At 46.5% G+C, this 16518-nt stretch overlaps 1 protein-coding gene across 1 annotated transcript; it reads left to right on the forward strand.

Annotated features, from left to right (window-relative positions):
* The first annotated feature begins 3500 nt into the window (after positions 1-3500).
* Positions 3501-6536, forward strand: LOC135981507 (myb/SANT-like DNA-binding domain-containing protein 2). The gene is made up of 2 exons (XM_065584261.1): positions 3501-4507; positions 5504-6536. The coding sequence occupies exons 1-2, from the start codon at positions 3931-3933 to the stop codon at positions 5668-5670; spliced, it is 744 nt and encodes a 247-aa protein (XP_065440333.1). The 5' UTR covers positions 3501-3930; the 3' UTR covers positions 5671-6536.
* The last annotated feature ends 9982 nt before the right edge of the window (positions 6537-16518 follow it).

Consider the following 16518-nt stretch of genomic DNA (forward strand, 5'->3'; position numbering starts at 1 on the left):
TCTGGAGCACATCACTTATGAGGAGAGGCTGAGGGAACTGGGATTGTTTAGTCTGCAGAAGAGAAGAATGAGGGGGGATTTGATAGCAGCCTTCAACTACTTGAAGGGGGGTTCCAAAAAGGATGGAGCTCGGCTGTTCTCAGTGGTGGCAGATGACAGAACAAGGAGCAATGGTCTCAAGTTGCAGTGGGGGAGGTCTAGGTTGGATATTAGGAAACACTATTTCAGTATGAGGGTGATGAAGCACTGGAATGCGTTACCTAGGGAGGTGGTGAAGTCTCTTTCCTTGGAGGTTTTTAAGGCCCGGCTTGACAAAGCCCTGGCTGGGATGATTTAGTTGGGAATTGGTCCTGCTTTGAGCAGGGGGCTGGACTAGATGACCTCCTGAGGTCCCTTCCAATCCTGATATTCTATGATTCTATGGATGCATTTTTACATTTTTATCTAATTAACCCGAACTGCTGAGCCTCCAAATTTGGGCTGGAGATATCAAAAAAGCTGCTCTTTTGAGATTGCAGCACTACCTTTTCCAAGCCTAACAACAACCAGGAAACTCAGAGGCATTTAAAAATAGTCCAAGTCTCAAAATACGTTTAGGTTTGGTACAGATTTTCATTAAGATTCAGGAATGGGGACAGTGGATTGTATTTTATCCCAAATCATTAACCCTTCCCTAGACTTTGGGCTTGATCTGTGAGTGAAAAATATCGAGGGGAAATGGAGATACAGAAATTGGATAGGATCTATAGAGATGTTCGTAACAATTAAGGCTACATTTTAGTCATGGGTATTTTTAGTAAAAGTCACGGAGAGGTCACGGGCAGTAAACAAAATTCATGGCCTGGTGTTGGTGCTGGGGGGACACAAGCGACGGTGCGTGGTACGGGGGTGGGTGTTGGTGGGGCCAGCAGGCTCCCTACCTGACTCTGTGCCTCCCTCCCCCTCTCCCAGCAGCAGCAGAGTTTGGGTGTGGGAGGGAGCAGGGGTTAGGGCACGGGCACTGATAGTGCCCATATTTTAAAAAAGGAAGAAAGAGAACCCGGGGAACTACAGACCAGTCAGCCTCACTTCAGTCCCTGGCAAAATCATGGAGCAGGTCCTCAAGGAATCCATTTTGAAGCAGTTGGAGGAGAGGAAGGTGATCAGGAACAGTTAACATGGATTCACCAAGGGCAAGTCATACCTGACCAACGTGATTGCCTTGTATGATGAGATAACTGGCTCTGTGGATATGGGGAAAGTGGTGGATGTGATATATCTTGACTTTAGCAAAACTTTTGATATGGTCTCCCACAGTATTCTTGCCAGAAAGTTAAAGAAGTATGGATTGGATAAATGGACCATAAGGTGGATAGAAAGCTGGCTAGATTGTCAGGCTGAACAGGTAATGATCAATGGCTCTATGTCTAGTTGGCAGCCAGTATCAAGCGGAGTGCCTCAGGGGTTGGTCCTGGGGCCAGTTTTGTTCTACATCTTTATTAATGATCTGGATGATGGGATAAATTGCACCCTCAGCAAGTTTGCAAATGACATTAAGCTGCGGGGAGAGGTAGATCTGCTGGAGGGTAGGGATAGGGTCCAGAGTGACCTAGACAAATTGGAAGATTGGGCCAAAAGAAATCTGATGAGGTTCAACAAGGACAAGTGCAGAGTTCTGCACTTAGGAAGGAAGAATCCCATGCCCCGCTATAGGCTGGAGACCGACTGGCTAAGCAGCAGTTCTGCAAAAAAGGACCTGGGGATTACAGTGGATGAGAAGCTGGATATAAGTCAGTAGTTTGCCCTTGTTGCCAAGAAGGCCAACGGCGTATTGGGCTGTATTAGTAGGAACATTGCCAGCAGATCGAAGGAAGTGATTATTCTCCTCTGTTTGGCACTGGTGAGGCCACACCTGGAGTTTTGTGTCAGTTTTGGTCCCCCCCCACTACAGAAGGGATGTGGACAAATTGGAGAGAGTCCAGCAGAGGGCAAGAAAAATGATTAGGGGGCTGGGGCACATGACTTACGAGGTGAGGCTGAGGGAACTGGGGTTATTTAGTCTGCAGAAGAGAAGAGTGAGGGCGGATTTGATAGCAGCCTTCAACTACCTGAAGGGGGGTTCCAAAGAGGATGAAGCTAGGCTGTTCTCAGTGGTGGCAGATGACAGAACAAGAAGCAAGGGTCTCAAGTTGCAGTGGGGGAGGTCTAGGTTGGATATTAGGAAACACTATTTCACTAGGAGGGTGGTGAAGCACTGGAATGGGTTACCTAGGGAGGCAGTGGAATCTCCATCCTTAGAGGTTTTTAAGGCCCAGCTTGACAAAGCTCTGGCTGGGATGATTTAGTTGGTGTTGGTCCTGCTTTGAGCAGGGGATTGGACTACATGACCGAGTGGGGGCTGGGAAGGAGGGCCGTCTCTCCCTGGCAGCCACAGCCCTGGAGCTGGGAAAAGTCGCCTCTTTCTCTGGCCGCCGCAGCCCTGCACGTCCCAGATTTCTCCCACCCCCTCTTCTCACCCCACTGCCCGCTCCCACCTACTCCCTATTCACCCCAACGCCACCACCTCACCTTACATATCCGTCTTCTCCAGAGTCCAGGCACCTAATCGGTGGAGCCACGCTTGCACGGCTCCACTAATTAGCTGGGTGGCCCTTCATTCTTTCATGTGCGGCTGCCCAGGCACACACCTTAGAGGGAACTATTTGTGGACCACCTGAATGGAGCTTGCAGAACCACAGTTTGAGAACCTCTGCCATAGACTTCTACAACACATAGCTAAATTAAGAGAGAGAAAACATGGGCAAGAATAGTTCTCTATGTTGCACTGTTGTCTAAACCAGTTCCATTTTACAGTGTAAACCAGGGGTCAGCAACGTTTGGCACGCGGCTCGCCAGGGTAAGCACCCTAGCGGGCCGGGCCAGTTTATTTACCTGCTGACGCGGCAGGTTCGGCCGATTGCAGCCCCCACTGGCCGCGGTTCACCGTCCCGGGCCAATGGGGGCAGCGGGAAGCCGAAGCCAGCACATCCCTCACCCGCGCCGCTTCAATTCGGCGGAGGGTCCCTGTCCCTCTTGGAGGGAAGGACCTGCCGCTGAATTGCCGCCGAAGAAGAAAGCGACGTGGTGGAGCTGCTGCCGATTGAAGCTTTTTTTTTCTTCACCGCTTGGGGCGTCAAAAACCCTGGAGCCGGCCCTGGGTGGGTAAAGTGTGTGCATGTTTGAGGAAAAGAGAATGCACCTTGGAATGCTGTTATGCATTTTTGTCCAAAGCAATTTCTACTCATCACAGTACATATTACCTTTCCTCTTGATATTCTCTACTCAGCTCCTTATTAATTGTATCTAGAGATTAGAGCAACAGGGTCCTGTGGCACCTTTAAGACTAACAGAAGTATTGGGAGCATAAGCTTTCGTGGGTAAGAACCTCACTTCTTCAGATGCAAGTTGCATCTGAAGAAGTGAGGTTCTTACCCACAAAAGCTTATGCTCCCAATACTTCTGTTAGTCTTAAAGGTGCCACAGGACCCTCTGTTGCTTTTTACAGATTCAGACTAAGGCCTGGTCTACACTAGGCGTTTATGTCGAAGTTAGCGCCGTTACATCGAATTAACCCTGCACCCGTCCACACTGCGATGCTATTTAGTTCGACATAGAGGTCTCTTTAATTCGACTTCTGTACTCCTCCCCGACGAGGGGAGTAGCGCCAAATTCGACATGGCCATGTCGAATTAGGCTAGGTGTGGATGGAAATCGATGCTAATAGCTCCAGGAGCTATCCCACAGTGCACCACTCTGTTGACGCTCTGGACAGCAGTGCGAGCTCGGATGCTCTGACCAGCCACACAGGAAAAGCCCAGGGAAAATTTGAATTGGAATTCCTTTTCCTGTCTGGCCAGTTTGAATCTCATTTCCTGTCTGGACATCGTGGCGAGCACAGCAGCACTGGCAACGATGCAGAGCTCTCCAGCAGTGATGGCCGTGCAGTCTGTGAATAGAAAGAGGGCCCCAGCATGGACTGATCGGGAAGTCTTGGATCTCATCGCTGTGTGGGGCGATGAGTCCGTGCTTTCCGAGCTGCGATCCAAAAGAAGGAATGCAAAGATCTACGAGAAGATCTCTAAAGACATGGCAGAGAGAGGATACAGCCGGGATGCAACGCAGTGCCGCGTGAAAATCAAGGAGCTGAGACACGGCTACCAGAAGACCAAAGAGGCAAACGGACGCTCCGGATCCCATCCCCAGACATCCCGTTTCTACGAGGCACTGCATTCCATCCTCGGTGCGGCCGCCACCACTACCCCACCAGTGACCGTGGACTCAGAGGATGGGATAGTCTCCATGGCCGGTTCCTCGGACATGTTAGGGGACGGGGAAGATGAGGAAGGAGATGAGGAGGGCGAGGCAGTCGGCAGCGCTCACAACGCTGATTTCCCCGACAGCCAGGATCTCTTCATCACCCTTACAGAGATCCCCTACGAAGCGTCCCCAGCCGTTACCCCGGACACAGAATCTGGGGAAGGATCAGCCAGTAAGTGTTGTAAACATCTAAACATTTATTTTTAACAAAACAGGAATATTAACAATTAAAAGAATGGGTTGTTCATGATTAGTGTGCCCTAGGCGCTTAACGGTTTAGTCATGGGCAGTGCAAGTTTTGAAAAAAAATCTAGCAATGTCCGGTTTTCAGTGATTGTCCTGCACAAGCCGCTCTACTGTTTATTCCCTGCTACTGCAGCTACAGTAAAATGCGGTCTATATGTCCGGGGATAGAGCAGTAATCCTCCTGGGACCTCTCGATGAAGCTCTCCTGGAGGTAATGTGAAAGCCGTTGCATGAGGTTCCTGGGGAGAGCGGCCTTATTGGGTCCTCCGAAGTACGACACGTTGCCGCGCCACGAGATTATCAAGTACTCGGGAATCATTGCTCTGCACAGCAGGGCGGCATACGGCGCTGGTCTTTGGAGGCTTTCCCGGAGCATTATCTCTCTGTCGCTCTCAGAGATCCTCATCAGGGTGATGTCGCCCATGGTGACCTGCTTTGAATTAGGTAGGGGAATGTTAGTGTTGGGACTGCTTTCCCGTTCCTTTACAGTACTGTAACCGCTGGTTTGTAGCCACGCGGTGGAGGCGGGAGAGGGGCAGCCGAAAGGGATCGTTCCCGGGGACAGCTGCGAGGGGGTGGGACAGGGGCAGAGTTCCCGCTTGCCGGATTGCTGGCTGCAGGAACTGACATAGCTTTAAATGTGAAATGAGGCCAGTGGTAAAATATAAAAGTTTTAAACTGCCACAAGTGTACGGCTTACCATGTCTGCCTGCAACAGAAATTCCGTTGTGCTGCCCCGCTTCTCAAATGTGCTGTGCAAGACCCCAGGCACTGAATGCGAAGGCCGAGGATTCGACCTTGTGCTGAGTGCGCATGTGATAGGTGCTGTGCATGGTCTTGTTCACAGAGAAAGACTATGTTCTTTGTTCACAACTACATTTATCTTTCTGAGGAATTCACTCCCTTTTTCCCATTTCCACAGCCCCATCTGCGACTGTCTCACAACCTAGCCTGGAATCACACTCCCAGAGGCTAGCGCGGATTAGGCGTAGGAAGAAGAGGACACGGGAGGACATGTTCTCTGAGCTTATGGCCTGTTCCCAAGCCCAGGCAGCACAGCAGACCCAGTGGCGGGAGAACTTGACCTGAATGCACCAAGCCAACATGGATCGGGAGGAGAGGTGGCGGCAGGAAGACCAGCAGGCGACTCAAACGCTGCTTGGACTACTGAGGGAGCAAACGGACATGCTCCGGCGCCTTGTGGATGTTCTGCAGGAACGGAGGCAGGAGGACAGAGCCCCGCTGCAGTCCATCTCTAACCGCCCTCCCCTGCCACCAAGTCCCATACCCACCTCACCCAAAGTGCAAAGAAGGAGAGGCGGCAGAGTCCCTGCTAAGTCTCACTCCACCCCTGCAGAGAGCTCTAGTAGCAGAAGGCTCTCATTTCCCAAAATTTGAAAAGTTCTTTCCTTCCCGCCTGACACAAGCCCCCGTCCAAGTTTCACCTCCCAATGCCATGTGTAGTTGATAATAAAAAATACGTTTCTGTTAACTACTGTTTCAATCATGTTCTTTTGGAGGAGGAGGGGAAAGGGGGTTGGTAATTGGACAGGACAGTCACCTTTGGCAGGGTACATAGTCGGGGGCAGGCACAGCAGCAGGGCACATACACAGTGCAGTGATGCAGTGACTAGTTACCCTGGTTAGTCTGGGAGGTTGTTTTCATGTTATGTTGGGGGGGGTGGGTTGCTCTGTGACTTTGTGGCGGGGGAGGGCAGTTACAGATCTTAAGCGGCGGTCCTTAGGCAGGATCACAGAGCCACACAGCAGGGGATCTGTAACCGTCCTCCCCCTGCCACAAAGTCACATAGACCCCCCATACACACAGTCCCGATCAGGAGGGGTGACAGGCTCCGTTGAAACAACCATCCCACCGCAGCGGAGCCTGTCAATCCTTGAGTTTAGAAGCTGCATTCGCGTCACTACACTACACCCGCTCCGCACCACAGTCTGCGTCCCAGTTTTAAAAAATTCCCGCGAAAACAGTATTAAAGAAAACGGTGTGCTTTAACAAAGTAGAACTATTTTTATTTCGAAATGTGTGTTGGAAGGGGGGTGAAGGGGGTATGTAACTGGATAGGATAGTCAACATTAACTGGGTAAAGAAACGGGGGCAGGTTTAGCTTCTCAGTACACAAACTTTAAAGTCACAGGTTACCCTGCTCACTCAGGAACTTTGCTTTCAAAGCCTCCCGGATGCACAGTGCTTCCCGCTGGTCTCTTCTAATCGCCCGGCTGTCTGGCTGTGAGTAATCAGCAGCCAGGCTATTTTCCTCAACCTCCCACCCCGCCATAAAGGTCTCCCCCTTGCTCTCACAGAGATTGTGGAGCACACAGCAAGCTACTATAACAATGGGGATATTGGTTTCGCTGAGATCACAGCGAGTCAGTAAGCTTCTCCATCTCCCCTTGAGACGGCCAAAAGCACACTCCACCACCATTCTGCACTTGCTCAGCCGGTAGTTGAAGAGTTCTTTTTCAGTGTCCAGGGCGCCAGTATAGGGCTTCATGAGCCAGGGCATTAGTGGGTAGGCTGGGTCCCCGAGGATGACTATAGGCATCTCCACATCCCCAACAGTTATTTTGTGGTCCGGGAAGTAAATACCTTGCTGCAACTGTCTAAACAGACCAGAGTTCCTGAAAACACGAGCGTCATGAACCTTGCCCGGCCATCCCACGTAGATGTTGGTAAAACGTCCCCTGTGGTCCACCAGTGCTTGCAGCACCATGGAAAAGTATCCCTTTCGGTTAATGTACTGGGTGGCCTGGTGGTCCGGTGCCAGGATAGGGATGTGAGTTCCATCTATGGCCCCACCGCAGTTTGGGAATCCCATCGCTGCGAAGCCATCTATGATCGCCTCCACGTTTCCCAGGGTCACTACCTTTGGTAGCAGTACATCAACGATTGCCTTCGCTACTTGCATCACAACAACCCCCACGGTAGATTTGCCCACCCCAAACTGGTTCGCGACTGACCGGTAGCTGTCTGGCGTTGCAAGCTTCCAGAGGGCTATGGCCACTCGCTTCTGTACACTCAGTGCAGCTCGCAAGCGGGTTTCACTGCGCTTCAGGGCAGGGGACAGCAACTCACAAAGTTCCAGGAAAGTTCCCTTCCGCATGCGAAAGTTTCGCAGCCACTGGGATTCATCCCAGACCTGCAGCACTATGCAGTCCCACCACTCAGTGCTTGTTTCCCGTGCCCAGAATCACCGTTCCACGGCATCAACATGACCCATTGCCACCGTGATGTCCTCGGCGCTGGGTCCCCTGCTTTCTGAGAGGTCTGTGCTACTCTCAGACTTCAGGACATCACCGCGGTGCCGTAGCCTCCTCGCCTGACTTTTCTGCATCTGCCTCAGGGAAACCTTTATGATAAGCTGCGAGGCGTTGAGAGCGGCCACAACTGCAGCGATGGTCGCAGCGTGCTCCATGCTCGCAGTGCTGTGGCGTCCACGCTGTCAATGACTGGAAAAGTGCGCGAACTGATTTCCCGCCGGCGCTTTCAGGGAGGGAGGGCGGGAGTGATGGACGGATGACGACAGTTACCCAAAAGCACCCTCGACTCATTTTGTTACCTAGAAGGCATTGCCGGCTACACCCAGAATTCCAATGGGCAGAGGGGACTGCGGGAACTGTGGGATAGCTGACCACAGCGCACCGCTTCGAATGTCGACGCTTTCACCGTTAGTGTGGACGCACAAAGTCGAATTACTGTCCTTGGTGTGGACACACACGTTCGACTTTGCAATATCGATTCCAAAAATTCGATGCAAGTAAAATCGAACTACTCTCGTAGTGTAGACAAGGCCTAACACATCTACCCCTCTGATACTAGAGATTAGAGCATTTCTTTAGTGTGTTTTATGTTGCTTGCCTTTAATCTCTTTTACAAATTTCAGAGGATACTCTATCTCAATTGTTTATCATTTTCTTGCTTTTGAAATTTATTTGTATTTATTATACGTCTAAAATAATTATGGACATGAAATATGTTATGTAACAAAGCTGCCTAGCTTAATATTGTAAAAGTTACAATATTACAGTCATAATAAGAGTCATATATTTTATCCAGGATGTATTACATCTATTTCTTTCAAATCATGGATATCATAGTAGTTTAAATTTATCCAATTCTGTCCCAATATATAAACACATATACCACACCAGACAACTGTTTTACAGTATTTCCCATAAATTTGGGGAAATGTGGACAAATGCAATATATAAATAAATATATATTTCACACGCAATAACTAGTGTTCAGAATGAGCTCATGGAAAGATGATTGAAGTAAATTTAGGCTTTTTCACTCCTCTTTAACGAAGGAATCACTTGTTCCACAATTGAGAAATCATAAACATAGACAAATGATGCAAAGAACCAGATAGCATAATCTCAGAAATGCAAATACTCCTCAACAACGCAAAATATGCTGCACAGTACATAGTCCTGTCATAGCACTTCCTGTAAGGCAAATTTATCTCAGTTCCTAATTTCAGTGTTTATAAAAAAAAATTAAAAAATCATTCCTGTTTTCAAAAAGGGCTTGTTCCTCCTGTTACAGTGGCTTAAATCAGAAGTGACTCCACTGAAATCAATGGCATTACACTGGTGTAAAACTGGGGTAAGACTACAATAAGGCCTTATGTATTCACAGCTCTAGCTATCATGATTAGTCTTTAATCTCTGAAGGCCACTAGTACCAGAGGCATCCTGCCTGCAGAACAGACAGGCAACATGCCCCTGAGTGTGCTAAGCTAAGGAAAGCATGCTGTGAAGTGCCTCCTGTGCTTCCTTTTAGAAGGTGCAGCATGCTCTCATAACGTGGCCAGTCACACCCACATTACTTTCCATTTGTGTCACTCGGGAGCTGAAAAAGGGTGGAGACTGTCTCAGTCTTTAAAGATGACTAATGGACCCAGAACTATTATAAAGTTTTTTCCCATTGTGTGCCAAGTCTTAAACTTGGGGCGGGGGTTGGGGTGGGGGGGAGTTTCAACAAAAAATCAGGAGAAGAAAAAATTAAGTGCTTCAATTCCGTCTTGTTCCTGCTGCTAATGAAAACAAATGAAATGAAGGGTAGCTGCCTCTGGAATTGCTTCTGAGATCTAAAGACCAAGATTCAGTTGGAAGAAATATTGTATGTCAAAGCTATGGGTTTTTTTTCTGCAATAATTGTATTACTGCCTCTTAACATTGAGGAACAGTCTAGGGAAACCAACATCAGCACCAGCTGACATCGGAAACAACTTAATGAGAACTGAATTTCACACTTTTTGGCCAAGACAAAAAATAAGCGTTATATGTTGAGGCAGAATAAAAGTTGGATTAGGTCCATACTTTTCACAGTACCTAATCAGTATTTTATCCTAAACTGCATGAAAAATTGCAGTGCCCTGAGAAGCTGCTATTGGTACTATTAAAATACATTTACTTTTAGCTTATAAACTGTATATTGTTTTAATATATTCCAGCCCCTAAGATGGGATAAATACAGAAATAACAGGATAGGGCTCTTACGTACTTAACTCAGGAAAAACTCCCATTGGGGTGCATTCTGCAGCTCTTTACTCTTTCATTATTTAGGCAAAACTATTGAAGTCAGTTTTGTCTGACTAAGGATTGAGTTAAGATCTCGGGGGTGGGCCCAGTTGGAGTTTTGCATGAGTAAGAAATGCTGGAATGGTCCCTACATACAGGGCCGGCTCCAGGCACCAGCAGAGCAAGCTGGTGCTTGGGGCGGCAGCTTGTAGGAGGCGGCATTCCGCCCAATCCTAGGGCAGCACGGCTGCTTTTTCTTTTCTTTGTTTTGTTTTGTTTTGTTGTTGTTCCGCTCTGGCCGCCCTGTAGGGGGCGGCGGCGCGGAGGACAGCAAGCCCGACAGGGCAGTCCTTTTCCTTCCTTCCCAGCCGACCAGAGCAGCGCGGAGCCCTCCCGGCAGGCGACAGGCGGCCCCGGCAGCACCCCGCTGAAGCCCTGGCCGCCCCCCTTCTCTCTCTCCCCTCCTCCCTCCCCCATCCCCCGCTAGCTGGGGCACATCTGCAGCGCAGGGAGTCCCCCTGCACCCTGGCTCCAGCCGCGCCGCAGTTTTTTTTTTTTTTCCCTTTGCCGTTTTGGCCATCCCATTTTTTTGGGGGGGGGGGGCAGCCAAAAAGCCAGAGCCGGCCCTGCCTACATATAACACATTTACTGACTGATGTTATACTACATAGGCCTAATCTATCCTGTATTCCTCTCAAGCTGCAAACTTCCATTAACCTCTGTGGAAAATAAATGCAGGACTGGGCACAAAAAGTGGCATATGTATAAAATGTGTAATAAACTTGCTAGTGTGTATGTGTTCCACTGCCCTCTTTTGGGTGGACTCAGAACTGCTCAACTCTGCATCATGTAGTGCTGAGCAAATGGTGCAATAATTTTGTGGTGAATATTTGATATGAAAGCAAATCTCAATTCACCCAGACTCATTACCCTTGTGTATTCACTTTCCATGAGTGTTTAAGCAAAAGAGCTTTACTAGCACCAGTGTTTGTGAAAGCTGATTGATAATGTGAAAAAAGCTGGAGCCTGAGGTTTCAGTCGTTTATGCCAATAACTGCATGTGGACTAGGGCTGTCTGGAAAACAATTCCATTTCATGAAAAATGTCAAGTTTTTAGAATTTGGTTTTGTTCTGATGCAGCATGAAACAGACACCTTTCATAAATTTACAAGAGATCCCAATGGTTAACACATTTACCTATGAAGGGGGAGAGTCAGATTCAAGGTCCTGCTATGAATTAGCCAGAGAAGACTTGAACCTGGGTCTCCTACACCCCAGGCAGGTGCCCTAACCTCATGATATAGAGTAAGTGTCACGCTAGAGCATGAATATTGAAATATTTGCACAAAGTGAAACAGCACCACAAGGGGAGAAAAAAAGACTGATTCACCTGGGGTGCAAGAAACCAAGGTTGAAATCCCAGTTTGTCTGATGCAGAGACAGAACTTTAACATTGTCTCTCGCATCCCAGGTGAGTGCCCTGACCACCAGGCTATTCTGAGGGAGCAGTGAGGGGTGGGTGGATGGGTCTGTCTACAAATTTCAGTCAGAACTGATACATTTCCACAAAACATTTAAGTTTAGACTTAAATTATTTTTTTAATTTTTTTTTCCACCAGCTCTAATGTAGATTACTAGCTCCTTTCAGGCTACAACTACACTATGAGCTAGGACTGTGGTCCTTCTCCTCGAATACACATGCACTCATAGATGCTGAAACCAGAGATGCGGGGGGTGCTGTAGCACCCCCGACTTAAAGTGGTTTACGTTATATACAGGGTTTGCAGTTTGGTTCAATGGCTCACAGCACCCCCGCTATAAAAGCTGTTCCAGCACCCCGGCTCGCACTAGCTCTGATTGAGCTAGCAGGGGTATAAGCAGCAGCGTAGCATGGGTTGCAGCAGTGGAGGCATGGCCAAGCCACACTGAGCACAAAACCCCCCTGAAACTTGTGGGTATGTACGTAGCATGGCTCAGCCGTGCCTCTGCTGCTGCCTGTGGACTGCGGCTACATTACTGTTTATACTCACTAGCTTGCCTTTGAGCCTGCGTGAGTGTGTACATGAACAGAGGAATCCCATCCCTAGCGCTTAATGTAGATGTAAACTTAACATTCAGTTTTCTTAAATAGCTGAACATTTAACAATGGATGGTGTATGTTCAGTACAATAGTATTCCATATCATTGTTTTTTAGCTAAAACTGTATGTATGTTAAATAGCTCTTCACTATGAAGTTGGAATACACCTCATAAGGAGCCGTTACAACATTGGCCTGGGGAGTTTGCAATCTAAGTATGAAGGACCTTCTCGTGAAACTTATCATTTTGTTGAATACAGAACCCCTCAATAGTTCTACAATTGTAGATATCTCGTATAGGGGAAAAGAAGTAATTAAATAACCTGAAAAGTAATTGGTGGATGTAGGGCACTCAGGAAACTGCCATTTTTGATGGCATCAGTGTTGGCTCTGAATTGAAAATGTTTGTAACACAGCTATTTTTGTTCATGCTGATCTAGTACTTTATATCCCTGTTGTGAAGTCAGGTGCCTTAGCTACCATGAGTCCAACCACAAGCCTTGGTGGAAAAGAAATGTACTTAAAACACCCCTAAAATGATGCAGAATAGCTTTTCTAATATATAGAAATGTCTTTAAAGACTCATTCATGTAAATGCCTTTTAAAAACTCTGATAACTGGAGACAATGTAAGGGTAGAAGCAAGTGCTGTATATCCCTTTTGGAAAGCTGGGAATCTCCCCTTTCTCTTGGTGTAAAGCTCCTCTTCCCCCTAAAGGGACATTAGTTGGGCTCTGCACAGGTGTAATGGTTCACTCAACAGAATTCGGTTGAAGGACTGGCACTTTAGATTGGAAGTTTTTCAGAGCAGAGGCTCACTTCATGTTGTGTCACAAATTAACTGGAGGTATAAAATAAATGAAAGAGCAGCATGATCTTGGTTTTAAATCTGACATCCTTAAATACTAGGACTCTTTTGGCCAAGGACTACTTCTGCATGTTTTTTGCGTGCAATCTCTACCATTGTTCCAAATTATTCTTTTTTTATTCTGAGAGAGATTTTTATTATTGTATAGAGCCCAAAGTAAAGGGTATAAATCACAATTAAAAGAAGCTTTCTTCCCAAAAAGATCTATTTTTGTTTTGTCAAGTAATGGTTGGAAAAATCAAATCTTAAACCATTGTATTTTAACTGCCGTAACCTTCAGTGAATTGTTTTTCTTGCTGGCAGCTTTCTGGTAAATGTGGAAAACAAAATCCGTTCTGTCGTTGGTTATGTAATGCCTTGAGAGAAAGAATGTGCTTTGAACTGACAGCAGCCTTGTCAGCCTGAATGCTGAAGCTACAAATAGCTTCACAGATTTCTTTATGCTGCAAAACCCTATTTAGTGCAAAGGGGAATGGAAAGGAAGGAAGAAAGGGAAAGCATGTACGCACACATGACGCACACATGGTGCAACAAATTAAACAGGCTCAATAGCAGCAGTGAACTATATATTTTAGAAAAGCTACACACCTTGGGTGTTAGTAAGTGCTGTGCACTGGCTCTGTCTTCATACCAGGGCTAGTGTTGATTCTTTGACAAATGGAAAGAAACTGCTTCCTTCATCTGTAGAAGTCCTAGTGGCACTCTATGATTCTAAAAGTCCTTCTCTGTCACTCTGCATGGATGTCTATGCATCCACAGTTAATCACCTCATTTTAAAACCAAAATAGACAAAATACTGTGAAATATACAGGGGGAACAATCTACTGGTAACAGGATGGATGAGCTAACAGTTCTTCTCCCTCTCTCTTCAGTATGGACCATATCATCCCCCATGCAATCAGATGCCATGGTGCTGAGTGTATCATAAAACTTTAGACAGAATATTTATTCAAATTTATACTACACTAAACAAAAGTAGCTCAGAGTACCCTTGTTAAACTTCAAAATACATTGAATCAAATAGGCAGGCATCAGCGATAACCGGCAGATCACACTATCCTGGCAGCAACTTGGACAGGGCCGGCTCTACCATTTTTGCCACCCCAAGCAAAAAAAAAAAAAAAAAAGCCGCCCGAACCGCCCCAAGAATGCTGCCCCTTAGCATGTGCCACCCCAGGCACGTGCTTCCTCTGCTGGTGCCTGGAGCCGGCCTTGAACTTGGGTCACCAAACTTAGTAAACTCTAACAATATTATATGGATAAAATCAGTGGTTAAAATAGATGGAAATAATAGAGGAGCTCTTACCACACTAGCCAAGGATGAGGGAGTGCTGCTCAGCTAGGCTAGGGAGTGGAGGGAGAACTCGCTGCATTTAGCTGCTCTACTCCCCTTTACTTCAGCCCTTGGATTAAACTGATACCAAGTTAGATGCTGGCTATGGCCATGTATGGTAGGGGACCAGAAACTGTACAAGCTTGCACTTCGTATTTGTCTTGAAGAGCGTGGGCTTCTTTCCTGCCGAAGTGGGGGTTGGGTGGTGGTTTGGCCCATAAAGCCAACAGGATTCTGTTAATCTATGTGGAGGACAAGGACCTCAGCAAGGAATCCTCTTTGGCAGTATTGTCTCACTAAGGGTACAGCATTTGAGTTATGTTAGTAACATAACTCAAGTCAACGTAGCTTAGATCTACTTACTGCGGGGTCCACACTACACTGTGTCAACGGGAGACGCCCTCCCGTCAACTCCCCTTCCTTTCTCGTTCTGGTAGAGTACTGGAGTCGACAGGAGAGCAATCTGCGGTCGATTTAGCGGGTCTTCAGTAGATTCTCTTGGGTTTCGTCCCCTCTGACTGAGGTTGGCAGAGGGGAGTGATATGGCTTATGATTCGAGGTTATGTTGATTGTCTTATTTCCTAGGCCCTCATGAGTTAATGCCCATGCTGCAGACTGTTTGGTTCTGTTTCCCTGCATGAACCCTTTCAATCATGCTTTTTATTTATATCTCTGAGGGAGGTGGGAAAAGCTATTATTTGGCCATTTTCACCTCCCTGTGGTAATGGCTTGAGCTGTTAATTTAAAATTTGATTGCAACAATGATGTAGTGCTGTTAAGTACTGCTTTGGGTTCTGTAGGTTCATTTGGTATTTGCTCTAAGATTGCTTTTTTTCCTCTGAGCTGGCTTCAGGTTTTGATTTTCTTTTCTAAGTTTTTTTTTTTAATTTTGCAGCTGCAGTTTATATGTGATTATTGGTTTGTTAGTGGTATTCTAATGCTGTGCTGTGCAGTATGTTTTTTTATAAGACTTTTCCCTCCTCCTGTCTAGTGTTCTATTACTGTGGCCTTCTGTGACTTTCTTTAAATTTATCCCACTGTTGATAAGTATTTGCTGTATTGTATTACATTTTATGATGCGTTAGGGATAGACACAACAGTTCTGGGGCAGCCCATGCTTTACAGATGTACTAATCAATTGTACTGATATCAATGACTCACTAATCTTGCATCAGAAAGAGAGAGTCTATCAAACTGACATCCAAATGAGTGTGACATTCTCAAGAGCCTTCAGAAATGTCTCTTATGTGAGAATACTTGGAATGCTAGGTCAAATGACTCATTGAACAGGGGCTTTAATAACTTCTATCATAACTGTGCTAATTCAGTTCTTTTACAATTATCATAACTGTGCTAATTTAGTTATTTTACCATTAGTTTACTTTGTATTGTGTTTAGTATTAAAATATAATGTATTAAGGTAAAACATGCCTGGTACAGAGACACACCATCATTGACATGCTCCTATGTTTACTGGCGTGACCACATGACTATCTGAACCCGAGAATCACTGGAGCCACTAATGGGCTAATTTTCAGAGATGCTGAGCAGCTGCAGTTCTGTTGAGTTCCTTGGGAGCTGTGGATGCTTTGCAAACTGATTTTCAGAGATGTTATATTGTTTACAGGGTGCCATTTGCTTCACCTGCATATAGCTTGACTAATTGGGTTTTATATGAATTAAATAAATAGAGGTGACACGCATCACCCTTAACCACAAACACCTGCATTGCTTTTCCAGCCCATTTCTAGACTAGTGACCATAGCCTCTCTGACTCATTTCTATAGGATGTTAGAGTCTCTGACTCTAAAGGCTGGGCCAGGGGAAGAGCCAGAGCTACCAACCTATATGGAAATCAGGCTATAATTAATTTCTAGCTACCTACTTACATCCAGCCGCGCATGTACAAATTGGGGATCACGTTCTGATCTAGATTCACAGATCTCTATCACTTCAGTTAACAAGATTTGTCTGTTTGGAGTCAGGATTCAGCACAGAGGAATCCAGTCAGTATTTGGAGGGAGCAAGCTTGTGTCTGAAAACAAACAAACATGTGTGAGTGCAAAAATGTGTAAAAAATTGGCATTTGTGTATGCAAGTATCAGTTTTCCATGTGCT

The sequence above is a fragment of the Chrysemys picta genome, chromosome 2, assembly GCF_011386835.1.
Source record: "Chrysemys picta bellii isolate R12L10 chromosome 2, ASM1138683v2, whole genome shotgun sequence".
Classification (NCBI taxonomy): Eukaryota; Metazoa; Chordata; order Testudines; family Emydidae; genus Chrysemys; species Chrysemys picta.